This window comes from Galleria mellonella, unplaced genomic scaffold, assembly GCF_026898425.1.
Source record: "Galleria mellonella isolate WM207_F2 unplaced genomic scaffold, CSIRO_AGI_GalMel_v1 utg38, whole genome shotgun sequence".
Classification (NCBI taxonomy): Eukaryota; Metazoa; Arthropoda; class Insecta; order Lepidoptera; family Pyralidae; genus Galleria; species Galleria mellonella.
In genome coordinates this window covers 857,096-872,662 of record NW_026442090.1, presented here as the reverse complement: position 1 = coordinate 872,662, position 15,567 = coordinate 857,096, and the positions used below count along the sequence as shown (strand labels likewise).

The 15,567-nt window shown below is 36.2% G+C and overlaps 1 protein-coding gene across 1 annotated transcript; it reads left to right on the top strand.

Annotated features, from left to right (window-relative positions):
* The first annotated feature begins 985 nt into the window (after positions 1 to 985).
* LOC113522501 (dolichyl-diphosphooligosaccharide--protein glycosyltransferase subunit STT3A) lies at positions 986 to 14,064 on the top strand. Its single transcript, XM_026908200.3, has 13 exons — positions 986 to 1,249; positions 3,013 to 3,180; positions 3,428 to 3,588; positions 4,823 to 5,020; positions 6,620 to 6,811; positions 7,696 to 7,849; positions 8,204 to 8,281; positions 8,836 to 8,996; positions 10,275 to 10,439; positions 11,033 to 11,221; positions 11,988 to 12,207; positions 12,591 to 12,779; positions 13,139 to 14,064. The coding sequence occupies exons 1-13, from the start codon at positions 1,147 to 1,149 to the stop codon at positions 13,282 to 13,284; spliced, it is 2,124 nt and encodes a 707-aa protein (XP_026764001.1). The 5' UTR covers positions 986 to 1,146; the 3' UTR covers positions 13,285 to 14,064.
* Positions 14,065 to 15,567: the final 1,503 nt, after the last annotated feature.

Sequence of the window (15,567 nt, the reverse complement as noted above, 5' to 3'; positions counted from 1 at the left end):
AATTTTGGCTACCAACCGGTAAAAATAGTTTACTTATTTGAATTTTATTGATCCTTTGTCTTTACAAGATATTTTTAATTACTTTTTATTAGCTCTAACTTAAAAAAAAATATATATCTTTATTATAATTCATTTATCACTTCTTGGTCGTTCATTGGTTTGGTCATTTGGAGAGGATGGATGAAAGAAGAGTTACGAAAGAGATTTATCGAGCAACAATGAATGGAGATGTCAGTAGGGGCCGCCCTAGACGGACGTATGTCGACCAAATAGGCGACGTGCTGAAGAAGGGCCAAATTAAAAGTACCCGTAACCGGCGAACGTGTATGACAAGATTGATGAATGTGGAAGAAGCGAAAGAGGTTTGTTTGAATCGAAGCATTTGGCGTTCCATTGTTTCTGTCTACCCTAATGGGAGACAGGCGTGACAGATATGTATGTATGTATGTTATCACTTCTTCTTTTCTTCCTACTTCTTTAACTTAACAATTTATTTCTTTGTATTAAATATTATTTAATTATTAACTCTATTTCAGGAAGAATACAATTTCGACTATATTTTACTCTAAATAAATATATAATTTTTTTGATCAGTGAAACATAATATTGTCTCACACTAATTATAGTAGAAATAGATATTTTTTTGAAGTACAAAGATTGTGGTATACAAAACTCTTTACAAATACTGTTTTTTTATTCTATCACTGATTTAAGATTGTGACATTACATATCTAACTATTAATATCTATTATAATACCACTGTATCGTCATTTTTAGTTGAATTAAACAAATATTTCCCTACGGTTTATATCGTTTTGTATCAAAGATACCAAACAACTATAAATTTAAGTCTGTCTTAGGGTAATAAGCGGTTAATTTTGTATACTAGTACAGTGGAGATAGAATTATTAGTAGAAATATCGTATTATAGTGTAAATAGATGATTTTTAAAAATATATAGTAGCAACAATCTCTGCCACGCCGCTCGTGAGCTGTCAAATTGTCAAGCCGAACTAGTTGTTCGCGGTGATGTTAGAAAATTTTCAATAGGTTGCCGGTGAAGAATATATTATAATAATATATTAATTATTACTACGTTTATCTATGTAAAATTTCATTAAAAATATTTACAAACGAGCAACAAACATGACGGCGGAGGTCCAGAGTAAGGCGAGACTGCCTCATCTTTCGTCCGATAAACAACTAACATTTCTAAAGTTAGCTGTTTTATCAATGGCAGCAATCCTATGTAAGCTTTTTTTAATTAAAAATCTAATATTCTACACATCTCCTACGATTTAATCTATCCAGTAACTATTCCACTATTCAGAATATTTTTCATTTACAGCAACGACTACGTGGTTTTTTATGATAAGATACCGCTGCGTAAACTGCTGACTTCAGCTATAAAATACTGTTTTTATACTTTTAGTGTAAACGTTACCATTACAATAATATTTTATGAGTTTAAAACTCGTGTTATGTCTATCAATTATTCACAGTAGTATAATATAGGTAAAGTAGCTACCATTAATAAATACCACTTATATGCCTGAATACTGCTAAATAAACTTGGGTAGGTACTTCACTGTACATATGTAAATAATTTTTTGTTTTAAATTTAAGGATTTCAAATTTAAGGATGATCAAGGTGGATAATTAAAATGAACAGGAAAATAATAATATACTTTTAAAAGCTTTGATTTTCTTTAACCCGTGGAGTGATTGGCTCTAGGCTAGCTTGCTACACTGACTGTGTCACCCATTTTTTAAATTACCAAATTTCGATTAGAGGTTATATATAAATAGGTTTATTACCTATCTAAATTAATGACCTACATAAATGTAATTAAAATGGTGCTGCAAATTTGAGTTATACAACAGATGCTGTTGCGTTAGTGTGCTGTACCACATTTTTGTTCAGTACAGCACATGATGCATAAACACTCGAGGAGTTAAATAAAAATATGTAGATCATTTTTGAAAATTCTAAAATAAAACTAAATAAAATAATAATAAATTGTTTACACACTTATGTATAGTAAATACTTCTGTTTTTTCTTACTTAGATATGTTAAATAATTTTATTACTAGCTGAAATATTTATTACTTTGTGATATAAAAATTGAGTTGCAATACTGAATTTTTGTTTAAAATGAAAAATCACTCTTAATATTAATTAATGCTCAATGATTAAAATCAACACAAAGATAAATTAGCACCCTCTTTTCTACAATGCTTTAAACATTTTTTAAATATAGTACAGCCCATGTTAATAACAATAAGTATTTTAAAAATTAATTATTTTTGGAATTGTCTACTACAAACAATCAAATATTTCCTCTTTATAATACTAGTTTAGATTATGAACAAAAATATTACCCATACTAATTTTAAACTTTATTTAGGACTTCAAAATGTAATCAACCTTCCGACCTTTTCTTATTTTTTGAGGGCAATTTTGATGCATTGTGTTGCTTATACATAACTTTCATATCTTTCATTCAGTCTTTCATATTTTGAAAATATAATATTCTAATTGGAATAAATCCCTTAAATGTCAATAATGCAACCCATATGTGTATTTTGATTTAGACCAAAATACTAACAATCATAGTTTTTATGTAGTCTTTCAAAGACTTATTTAATTGGAGTATTAAAAAAAAAAGTAACGAAACATCCATAATAGTTTGAAGGGTGGGATATGGTGTGAATTTACAGGGTACAGAGGAATAACATCCGAGTCCTCAGCCATGGGGGGTATCACGGGCAAGACAGTATACTCTGTTATGTCCATGGTACTGATCATGTCTATAGGCGACTGTTACCACTTTCCATCTGGTGGGCTGTCAGCTTGTTTGCCATTCTAGGTTGTAAAAGAAAAAAAAAGTTAAACATTATTTATAGTAGTATAAGTGGGATAATTTATTATTTACGCTCATATCTCTGATTACTATTTAAAATATTATTAATTTTATAAAACAAATATTTCATATATCTCTTTATTTTCAGCATTTGCAACACGATTATTCTCTGTCCTACGTTTCGAGAGTGTCATCCATGAGTTTGATCCATACTTCAACTATAGAACAACTCGTTTTCTCACACAAGAGGGATTTTATAAGTTTCACAACTGGTTTGATGATCGAGCATGGTACCCACTTGGACGTATCATTGGAGGTAATACTTTACATATTATGAATGTTTACACATTTATTAAAGTTAATAAAAAAAAATCCTATAAATTTACTTGTAAACTTAACAAAAAACTATAATAAAAGGAATGGATAAGTAAATAAATAACTGATTTATTTCTTTCGATAAAAAAAGAATGGATAAATAATAGTTTCACAACATTTTCCAATTAGAAATTATTGTCTTATTAATATGTTCCTTGTATGAACTATAAAAAGTTTCTTTCCAACAGGAACCATATACCCTGGCCTAATGGTGACCTCTGCCACATTATACAACATTATGCAGTTCCTGAACATCACCATCGATATCAGGAATGTGTGTGTGTTCCTGGCGCCATTCTTCTCTTCTCTCACCACACTGGTTACATACCTACTCACCAAGGAGCTCAAGGTTTGTAAAATATCATTAAGTTTAATTTTATGATCCAAATGTTATGTTAATAAGGAGGAAGGAGTTGTTAGTAATGAATTATTAAAGTGCCTCCTTGTTACTAATGAACCCTAACAGGTCAACCTGGGGGGAAAGGGATTATTAGTAATGGAGACTAAGAATCCCATTGCTAGCAATATACCCAACCAAGTTGACCTCCTCGCGATTCCCCCTGGAAACTATCATGGTTAATTCCTGATTAATTTAGCGCAGGTGGGGTTACTATTCCATTTTCACCCACAAAAAAAAAACAGGTCAACCTCCATGCGGTTGCTCCCATCATGGTTAATAAATGTTGAATTTGTCATGACGGGCCAACTGACCTACTTTATCCTCACCTACCATACCTCACTAGTCCCCCATTACTAATAATCCCTTCCCCTGGGGGGAAGGGATTGTTAATAAATAGGGAGGTTTGTCCCAATTGTTATCAATATACCGTATCAGGTCGATGTCTATGCGGTCCCCCTGGAAAACATTGTGGTTAATTCTTGTGGAGTTTATCACAAATGGGCCAACTAACCTGCCTTTTCATCCTCACTGGTGCCTGCCAGTGTATACTGATAACACAGATGGGATTACCATTCTGTTATCATTCATTAAAAACACTGGTGCCCCTTAAACTAGCTTTTTGTTCACTACTTCCTATGTATGATTTCAAAAGTAGGAAATACAAAACTTCATTTGTACATTTGATCAGCATATTCAAATTTTAAAACCTGTTAGACAACAGCGCTCACCCTCATTACATAGATAATGTTAGTTCAAAATTTTTAGTGCTACATATAGAATATTGATTTTATATAAAGTTAGTTATCTAATTATAACAATTGGCAATAATGAAAATTGTGAAATAATGCCAGAAATTTGAAATGTGTGTGGGAGAGTGTGTAAAATTATTTGTATGTTACAATATTATTTAAATAATTTAAAGGTATTAATTTATTTATATTATTATAAATTGTAAATATTATTCATTTTTTTTTTTTAATAATAATAATAATTTTTATTCAAGAAAGATACAGTTGCATAAGGTACAATTTTCAATTTTTACAATTTATATTCAACGAGGATATACCTGCATTACCATCAGTCCCCAAACTAGATCAGACCTGTATCTTGGGGACTTAGTCTTATTAAGATCTCTCATATAAATTGTTCTTATATATTAGTAAGATGATGTTACCCTCTGCAGGATGAAGGTGCAGGGCTAGTGGCAGCTGCGATGATCGCCATAGTACCAGGTTACATCAGCCGGTCGGTCGCTGGCAGCTACGACAACGAGGGTATAGCGATATTCTGCATGCTGCTCACTTACTACTTCTGGATCAAAGCAATCAACACCGGCACCATACTTTGGGCGACCATGACTGCTCTTGCTTATTTCTACATGGTGAGTTTACTAAACAAATAAACTAAACACTTTCTACCTTACTGGCCTGGTCATGTTTTTTTGGGTATATGTGAATGTGTCTGCACATGTGTGTGTGTATTTTTTTTTTTTTTTTTTACAAAACTCGTCTTGTTGTGGTACAATAAACATCTGCAGAAGTAAGTTTCCGTGCATATTCCACGAACAGGATTATCCCGTCAGCTTGGTGAACCTAACTCACCACTTGACCTCGCTGTGTTGGCTTCCTAGCTGCTTTTGTGTGCGTCTTTTAAAGACCCTAAGATCGTAATTTCGAGGAAAAATATTTCAACATAAGAGGAAGTCATTTCACATTTTAAGAGTAAGACATAAGTAAGTGTTGCTAAGCTTAGCCGTTCGTGGTTAAATTACATATATTGTAAATTGATGTAGCCTTTGTCATTACTGTTGTTATCTGCTGAGAAGAACCCTCAAGAAACTCAACAGTTAGTCTCTTCAAATTATTATCTATACTTATAATAAATCTATATAGAGGTCAATTCTGTACATGAAATATATTTCCAAAATAACTATCAGGGGGTGATTAGTGATCGATACTGATGCCAAAAATGCAATCAGTAAAATTTTTGTCTGTCTGTTTGTATGTTCGTTATAGAAACAAAAACTACTCGACGGATTTTAACGAAACTTGGTACAATTATTCTTCATACTCCTGGGCAGGTTATAGTATACTTTTCATCACGCTACGATCAATAGGAGCAGAGCAGTCAAGGGAAATGTTGAGAAAACGGGAGAAGTTACTCCATTTTCAAGCTTCCGTCGCGTGTGCAGCCTTAATGGCCACTTTTTAAAATGTAAAAATGTCCACCCGTGCGACGCCGGGACGGGCCGCTAGTGTACAATAATATTTTACATTTGTAAAGGTGCTTTATTCAACAGTGGACAGGTAATGGCCAAAATGATGATGATGATGATTCGCATTGATTTTGTTTAATGAAGATAAATGATTGAAAATAATTTCTATTGATTGACAATTAAAAATTTTCAAGTAACATGATCACAGCTTCTATGCAGTGATCTGAACGTTAATCATAGAACATTTAGATGAAAGCTTCACACCAACATTTTTTATATGACTTGTTGGCTTTTGCACTTTCATACATTTTTATATTACTTATATTGTTATTATTTACTTTCTATACAAAACTTGAAAAAACCTCAAAATAATGATAGGGACCATATAGGGATAACGGGCCATTGTCCATTAAACAAACATTTATACACAATAGGAGCCACAGACAGCCCTCTATGTCGAGGTTGTTTCGACGATGAAGAAACGGCTGCTCATGTAATCCTGGAATGTGAAGCTGTGGCCCATCAACGTTAAGAAATCCTCGGAACGGTGAAGTCGCTCCGTGAGGCCTGTGAAGATACCAGAAAGCTTCTGTGCTTCTGGGCGGAGCTAGGTTGGCTGTACTAGCCACGACTCATACGCACAACGGCCCAAATGAGAGGCTAAGCGTGGAAAATAGAGTCCTTTAAAAAAAAAGATATAATACAATTAAATAATAATAATAAGACCTTGTTTTGACAATTTGTGATATTTTTTTTTCTCACTAGGTGTCCTCGTGGGGTGGCTACGTGTTCCTCATCAACCTGATGCCGCTTCACGTGCTGGCGCTCATGCTGCTGGGCCGGTTCTCGGCGCGCGTGTACGTCGCGTACAGCACGCTGTACTGCGTAGGCACCATCCTCTCCATGCAGATACCATTCGTCGGCTTCCAGCCCGTGCAAAGCTCGGAACATATGCTGGTGAGTGGTGTAAGCCACTCTTGAGGACTTTTAATGGATACAATTAAATGATAACGCCATTGCGCTACTGATTCTCTTTTTAATAGAATGGTAACACCGCCTGCGCGAGGGGAAAGGGATTTATAGTAATGGAGACTGAGAATCCCATTGCTAGCAATATACCTAACCAGGTCCTCCTCGTTCCTCGACGTCGCGGTTCTCCCTGGAAACTATCATGATTAATTCCTGATGAATTCATCATGATGGGCTAACTGGCCTGTTTTCATTCTCATCTATCACCCTTCACTGGTGCTGCGCCAGCGTATCCCGTTAGCGTAGGCGGGGCTACCTTACATTTCACCCATCAAAGAAACACCGCCTACGCTATAGATATACGCTGCGCTGATAATTAAAAGGCAAGTCAGTTAGCCTATTGTTATAAATAAATACACCTAGAATTGAATACGATGCATTCCAGGGGATACCATAGGAAGGTCGACCTAGAGTATATTACTAGTAAGGAGACTAGTAGATTGCATTACTAACAATCTCTTCCCCCCCGTGGAGTACTTTTTTTTTATGGGTGAAAATGGTATGGTAACTCCGCCTGCGCTAACGAGATATGCTGGCGGAGCATCAGTGAGAGATGATAGGTGAGAATAAAAAGTCGAGTCAATTAGCCGATTAACGATGGTTTCCAGGAGGAACCACATGTAAGTCGATCTGATAGAAGCCGGGGGAAAGCAATATACTCTATATTATTCTCCCCCGGCTTTCTTCATTTTGTACCAAGTTTTGGGAAGGGGCGTTCGCATAGGATCACTGAATGAATATTTTTAACTTTTATGGGATGTATATAATACGGTAACACTGTGCGGGTTATGACAGAAACCTTGTGTGCGCAGGCGCTGGGCACGTTCGGCCTATGTCAGCTGGTGGCGTTTACACAGTACCTGCGCGCGAGACTATCGCCCGCCAACTTCGAGGTGCTGTTCCGTTCGCTCGTGTTCGCGCTGCTCGCCACGCTCGGCAGCGCCGCGCTCGCTCTCACGCTTACAGGTATCACCTACCTTCATGCTGTTTTACTGGAATTTATTATTTATAGTATATTTCCTTATTTGTTTTACTAGGAGGCGTCCATTATTTTACGTAGTAATTAATTGTAATAAAATTCATACAGCATAGGTAAATATACTTGTTGATCCGTGCAACTACGTTTGTGACACATACGAGAGAAAGGTGGTTGAGAGTAGGGCGTAAAGATGTTTTTTTTTAATATTTATATTTGGTATAGATTATGTTAGGAATCCCCTGCAATAAAATTTCGACTATAACGTAAATGTAATAAGCTTACTTTAGCGTTGCATTCTTTAGTAAGACCTTGATATGAAATTGAGCATTGTTTACTTACAGGAAAAATTTCACCATGGACTGGAAGATTCTACTCTCTACTTGATCCGTCGTATGCCAAAAACCACATTCCAATTATTGGTAGGTGACATTTTATTATATGTCCATATTTTTGTACATAAAAAATATCAATTATATGTACTGTAGAGAAAGGAAGACTTTTCACAAGTTTTCTGCCTGAATACATACCCGAACCACCTGCATCCACTGAAATATAAAATACAGCAATCAAATTACAGGGTATGGAGACAACATGTAGTTCTCAGGAATAGCAACACATGAGGGGTATCATGACTGTATGATTTCCAAAGAAGACTGTGTTGAGATCAATCTGATATGGCATATGGAGGGAAAGAAATTGTTAGTATTGGGGACGATAATCCCCTTTTCTAGCAATACCTTTTCTAGACAGATCGACCTCCACGCGGTTCTACCTGGAAGTTATTGTAGTCCATCTTGATTAATTCCACAATTATGTTGAACTCATCATGATGGACCAACTGACCTGGTTTCAGCCTCACCTTTCATCCTTTACTGGTACTCCGCCAGCGTATACCGAGCGCAGGCGTAGTTATTATTCCATTATCATCCATAAAAAACCTCTTCCCATCCTCTTTAAACACTTCATTTTGCAGCATCCGTATCGGAGCACCAGCCTACGTCGTGGTCGTCCTTCTACTTCGACCTGCAAGTGCTGGTGTTCCTGTTCCCCGCCGGGCTGTACTTCTGCTTCAGCAAGCTGACGGACGCGAACATATTCATCATACTGTATGGAGTGCTCAGTATATACTTTGCTGTAAGTCGACATTTTACAATCAAAATTTATAATAATATTTATACACCTATTTATATACTCTTATGACGGGGCAATGAACTTTATATATTTTTTAACCGCCATCGAATATCTCTGCACATCTTAAAGGTTGGCTGATAGAGGAATGCCTATAACATTAAGTATACATTTTGTACCACATTTTATTGGTCAATAAAGTTTCAATAAATAAATTTTTAACCAATTGTACATGATAATTCTATGCACTTATACATATTTTTATTTATTTATTTACTTATTTATTTATTCACAATTTGTGTTTCTTTGTTGTATTTACATTATTTTCACCGGTACCTTTCCTGCACTGAATTACCCAAATTAAATCATTTTCTCTCTAACTACACTGGGTTGGCTGGAAGAGATCTCTTTCAGAGATAAGCCATCCCTTGCTAACAAGTTGTTAAACTAATTGTCGCATGTATTAAATGAAAATTCAATAGACATTTTCATATGGCATTAAATTTTATTTTGTGAATATTACATTGAAATAACTATTACAACACGGACATATTTTAGAATTCATGTTTGTATAAATATTTTATGTTAGTTGTATCCCGCGGATTCGCCCGCGTTAATTAGTAAGCACACATGTGCTAAGTTATTAAATAAAATACATACACACACATACATACATAGATAGGTTATATACCTATCTATGTACTAAATTTTATTTGAATCCATTCAGTAGTTTTTACATGACATCCGCCCATCCTTACAAACTTTTGGATGTATTATATTAATTTTATATTTTATTATATTTTTATTATATTATTATTTTATATTTAATTATTTTAATATAATATTGATGGTATTATATTAATAGGATCATCTCTAGAAAATGACTAACGAAATACAGTTTTGTAAGTAAGAAATGTTTAACTGAACTTAAAAACTATTAATTCTTTTATAAGAATCAGTCAGGCTTATCGTAAAGTACAGCTTGATAGGTCTTTTTTAATTGGACATTCATATTTACAGAAAAAATCTTCTGTACAATGTTCTAAATTAAATTCTATTGTCTATGCTCTAAAGTAGAGTGTTAATAGACATTATTATTTGAAATTCTGTATACTGTTATGATGACAATCAAAGCTTGAGCGCGTCGAAGACAACGTCGAGCACTCTCCGTTGACTCCGCGCAATGACCAATTACACTTTGATCGCTGATTATACTGTTCCAACATATAACTTCAACTACCAATCACCAGTATACTCAGAGCTCTGTTCACGTCTGACCACCAGGGTGTGATGGTTCGTTTGATGCTTGTGCTGGCGCCGGTCATGTGCATAGTGTCAGGTGTGGCCGCGTCCAGTCTGCTCAGCTTGCACGTGAAGGACATAGAGCCGAAAGTGGAGAAGCATGAGAAGAAGAAGAAACATGAGAACAATCTTGTGTTCCGATCTGAGGTGTGTATCGTATACTAGCTGTATCCCGCGGTTTCGTCATGATCATATTGTGATACTGAATTGTCTTTAATCTTTCTATAAAGTATTTCTGATAGTTCTACAATATGACATTTAAACAGATAAATGTTTAAAGTATAAATATTGGGAAACAGCGTACTTCAACCGGGTATTCTTTTAAACTTCAAAATATAAGAATTTATTTTATTTATAATTCCACCAAATCCGCTTCGAGCTTATATTGTATAAGTGAGAATGGTCCACATGTCTATCTCACTCTAATATTTATGTTATTATGTTTTTTCTTTTTTAAATAACCAATCTATATAGTTTAAGGAGGATTAATGTCAGGCAGGTGACTAGTCATAAAACTGAAAGCCAAAACCTTGGAGTAATATGGATAAAAACATATTACGCTGACCCCAAAATTTATATTATTGGGATAAGGACAGAAAGGTGATGAAACTATATACTTCATAATCTAATCATAATTTCAATATAGAAAGCAGTTTCTAGAAATTAATTCCGTTCAACTAATATCGCAATACAATTTAAACTTTAACATATATGTAAATACGGTGGTTTATCGTGTACAGGTGGGCGCGCTGTTCGTATGCGTGTTGGGTTGCTTGCTGATCTCGTACGTGTTCCACTGCACGTGGGTGACATCGGAAGCGTACTCATCGCCGTCCATCGTGCTGTCTGCGCGTGCGCACGACGGCGCCAGGATCATCTTCGACGACTTCCGCGAGGCATACACCTGGCTCAAGATGAACACCGCTGAGGTGCGCATTGTCAACATTGTTTATTAGAGCAAATTCAATACACTGCATTAAGTAGGCAAAAAAGTTTGTTAAATGCTAAATTCCTTTTTAATTAGTTTGCACCTGCAACCAGGTCGACCTCCTCGCGGTTCTCCTTGGAAACTGTCATGGTTAATTCCTGATAAATTTCATCATGATGTGCTAACTGGCCTGTTTTCATTCTCATCTATCACCCTTTACTGGTGCTCCGCCAGCGTATCCCGTTAGCGCAGGCGGGGTTACCATTCCATTTTCACCTATCAAAAAAAAACCCTGGGCTAAACGATAAGGCTTCACTTTCAGATTTTTATGTCTATAAGTACGCATTAACTGCTATAAGTCAATTTTGTATTGAATCTGCAAAACAGACGTAAATAGCGCAGCAAAGAAGGTGAAAGTTCTTAACAGCTAAAAGCGTATATCTGTCAAAATAAACGTCACATTTTTTTTTACAACACAGGGGGCAAACTAGCATGCGGCTCACCTGATGGTAAGTGACTACCGCCGCCCATGGTCACCCACAACACCTACGGCATTGCAGGTGTGCTGCCGGCCTTTTAAAAAGGAATACGCTCTTTTCTTGAAGGTTATGTTGTCGTATCGGTTCGGAAATACTGCTGCTGGAAGTTGATTCCAAAGAGTGGTTGTGCGTGGGAGAAAGTGCATATAACAGCACCACGACCATTTGTTCTCAAATAACATAATACTGTACGTAGTAGTAACAAGCATATGGTACTCAATTTTGCAGGATGCAAAGGTGATGTCATGGTGGGACTACGGCTACCAGATAACGGCGATGGCAAACCGCACCGTGATAGTGGATAACAACACGTGGAACAACACGCACATATCGCGCGTGGGACAGGCCATGGCCTCCAGCGAGGAGCGCGCCTACGAGATCATGCGAGAGCTAGACGTGGACTACGTGCTCGTCATATTCGGCGGGCTGGTCGGCTACTCGTCCGACGGTGAGTTATTTTTTTTTATTGGATGAAAATGGAGTGGTAACTCCGCTTGCGCTAATGGGATACGCTGGCGGAGCACCAGTGAAGACTGATCGATGAGGATGAAAACAAGCCAGTTAGCCCATCATGATGAATTCATCAGGAATTAATCATGATAGTTTCCAGGGAGAACCGCGAGGAGGTCGACCTGGTTGGGTATATTGGTAGCAATGGGATTCTCAGTCTCCATTACTAACTAATGCAATTTTTATAATTATGTTCCTAAAAGTATAACTTAAAGTTTTCTTTACGATTATATTGATACGCCATCTAGTGATTACATACTTCCGAAAACATACAAAGTTGCCGGTAAAGCTAGTATATAAATGCCTATTGCATATTGTCAGATATCAACAAGTTCCTGTGGATGGTGCGCATCGGCGGCAGCACAGAGCGTGGCGCACACATCCGCGAGGCGGACTACTACACGGCCGCCGGCGAGTTCCGCGTCGACGGCGACGGCTCCAGCACGCTGCTCAACTGCCTCATGTACAAGATGAGCTACTACAAGTTCGGCCTCGTCTACACCGAGGGCGGTGCGTACACGTCACACAGCTTGCTTTGTGATATCACTACCTTATACCAAATATATAAATATATATTTATATAGGTATATATAACTATACATTATTCTGATTTTCGTGTATAGTATAGTATTTTAATTATGTATATTTATTATTTATTGATTCGTTTATATATGTAATTTCAGTATTTCAAAATTACTCATACCGCATTCGAGTATTCTGACACTTTCCTATAGTTGACTGGAAGAAAATGCCTTTAGCATCAAGTCCGCCATGTACACATATTTGTTTTAATGAATAAATAAATAAATAAAATGGTAACTGTTATCTAGACATGTTACTAAATTAAATAAATAAATATCACTGTACAGGCCGACCGCCGGGCTTCGACCGCGTCCGCGGCGCCGAGATCGGGAACAAAGACTTCAACTTGGACGTTCTAGAGGAGGCGTACACGACCGAGCACTGGCTCGTTCGCATCTACAAAGTGAAATCACTACCCAACCGGGGTGTGTGAGATAGACCATTGTAATTGTTCATAACACATTAAAAATTGTGACTCCAGTGAATAAGTGGACGCTTCAAGGCATGGTGATACGTACTTGGTATGTTGTATAGTCATTAAACTGTATTTCCGTTTGTACTCTTCAATAGTGAAGCTTTCTCGTTTAGTACACAATATAGTTTATTGGGTTTTGACATGTATCGAATAATAATAATAATAATTTTAATTCGTGCATTTATGCATGCATGGAAAGTTTTTTTTTTTCGTGATTCTACCGCTGACTCATGCTGAATTAAGTGAATACTTTATTTAACCGCATATTATACTGCCCCAGCTTCGCACGAATACAGGTTAGGGTATAATTTTCATTTTTTTTTTTATGCAACTTAGAATGGCAAACAAGCTGACGGCTTACCTAATGGAAAGTGTTAACCGTCGCCTATAGACACGAGCAGTACCATAGACATAACAAAGTGGTCTGTTTCGCCCATGATACCTTATACATATATACCTTTTAAAAAAACTTCATTAAAATCAATCAAAGTATACTGTTTCGCCCATGATACCTATGTATACATATATAACTTTTAAAAAACTTCATTAAAATCAATGTCTATATATGGGAAATTAATGAACTCATTGTATTTTTGTCATTTCATTTGTTTCGACTTCATCCGGAAGTCTTCTTCAGGGGGCTTTTAACGCTTAGCGTCACAGCGTCTCGCATCGTATTTTCATTAAAATCGTGATTTTTAGCAGTGAGTAGAGAAACAGACAGACATCAACACTGTTTTATATTATTTGAAAATAATTCGTGTACAACCCGACAAACTATATTGATAATAGGGTTGATTCTGAAACTCCATTCCTTATATGTAGCGCCAAAAGTAAAATTTTAAATTGATAACGAAAATTATAGACCATAAGGTAAAAAGTAATTCCAACACAAATTTGTTGAATATGAATGTGAAAGACTCTATTTTCCGCGCTTAGCCTCTCATTTGGGCCATTGTGCGTATGAGTCGCGGCTAGTAAAGCCAACCTAGCTCCGCCCAGAAGCACAGAAGCTTCCTGGGTTCTTTACAGGCCTCACGGAGCGACCTCACCGTTCCGAGGATTTCTAAACGTTGATGGGCCACAGCTTCACATTCCAGGATTACATGAGCAGCCGTTTCTTCGGCGTCGAAACAACCTCGACATAGAGGGCTGTCTGTGGCTCCTATTGTGTACAAATGTTTGTTTAATGGACGATGGCCTGTTGTTGTCCCTATCATTATTTTGAGGGTTCACAAATCCGTTATAAATATAGTTCATACTAGTTCACTAAAAAGATGTCTCTGTTAAACATTAAAGTTTTAGTTATAAAGATAATAGAGTAGGGCGCTTCAGAATCTACCCTGATATACTAATGAAGTAAACGAAGACATCAGTGTACACTACCACCTTAAGTTTTACCATCTGTAAGTGCTGGCCACATAAACACCCATTACATTATTATATTTCAAAATTAGCATAAGTTTTATAAATAATCTCAATTTGTACACTCGAGTGAAATATAGATAAATGTTCACTGGCTTTTTCTCTGTTAAGTTTTCACTTGAGGATCCAAACTATGTATTTGCATATCGCTCTACAATCTCAACTTGCCTTATAGTTTCTTAGTCAAACCCTTCATTTTCTTCTATTTTAATGTGCTATGAACAGCCATGTTTTATAATTTTATATTTATAACGAAGAGATTCGAGTGTTAAAGGTATCCTAAAAGTTGGCATGTCACAAATTGTATACAACCTGTAGATGTGTGATCATTTTTTTTTTTGTATGCCGGATTTACACGCTTGACAAACCACAGCAAGTGCCCGTAAGTCCAAACGTGTAGACATGGTTTGAGCTTGGGTTGCGTACGCTTGCAATTTTGCAAATGGTTGTCATAGATCCGCAGTCTAATCTATATTATATAAAAGGGGATGCAGATTGATTGACTGGCCCATATATATAGCATAGCTAAATCTAGAATCTTAAATTTTGCAAAAAGGTTCTATATTACAGCGTAGGTAAAAAGGTAAAACGGGGGTTGAAAGTTTGTTACCTATAAATTAGCAATTAACAAACGTGCCGTCTCTTTGAATAAGGTAATATTTGCGGTTACAAAAACTCGAGGCTTACGAAGTGGCAAGCATGTGAATCCAGCGAAACAAATAAATATGATAATTCTTGATTTTACAGACAGATTACACTGTCACAAATTTTGCTCTCTTAATAAAATGTTCGCCAATTTGTGATGTCACTAAATAT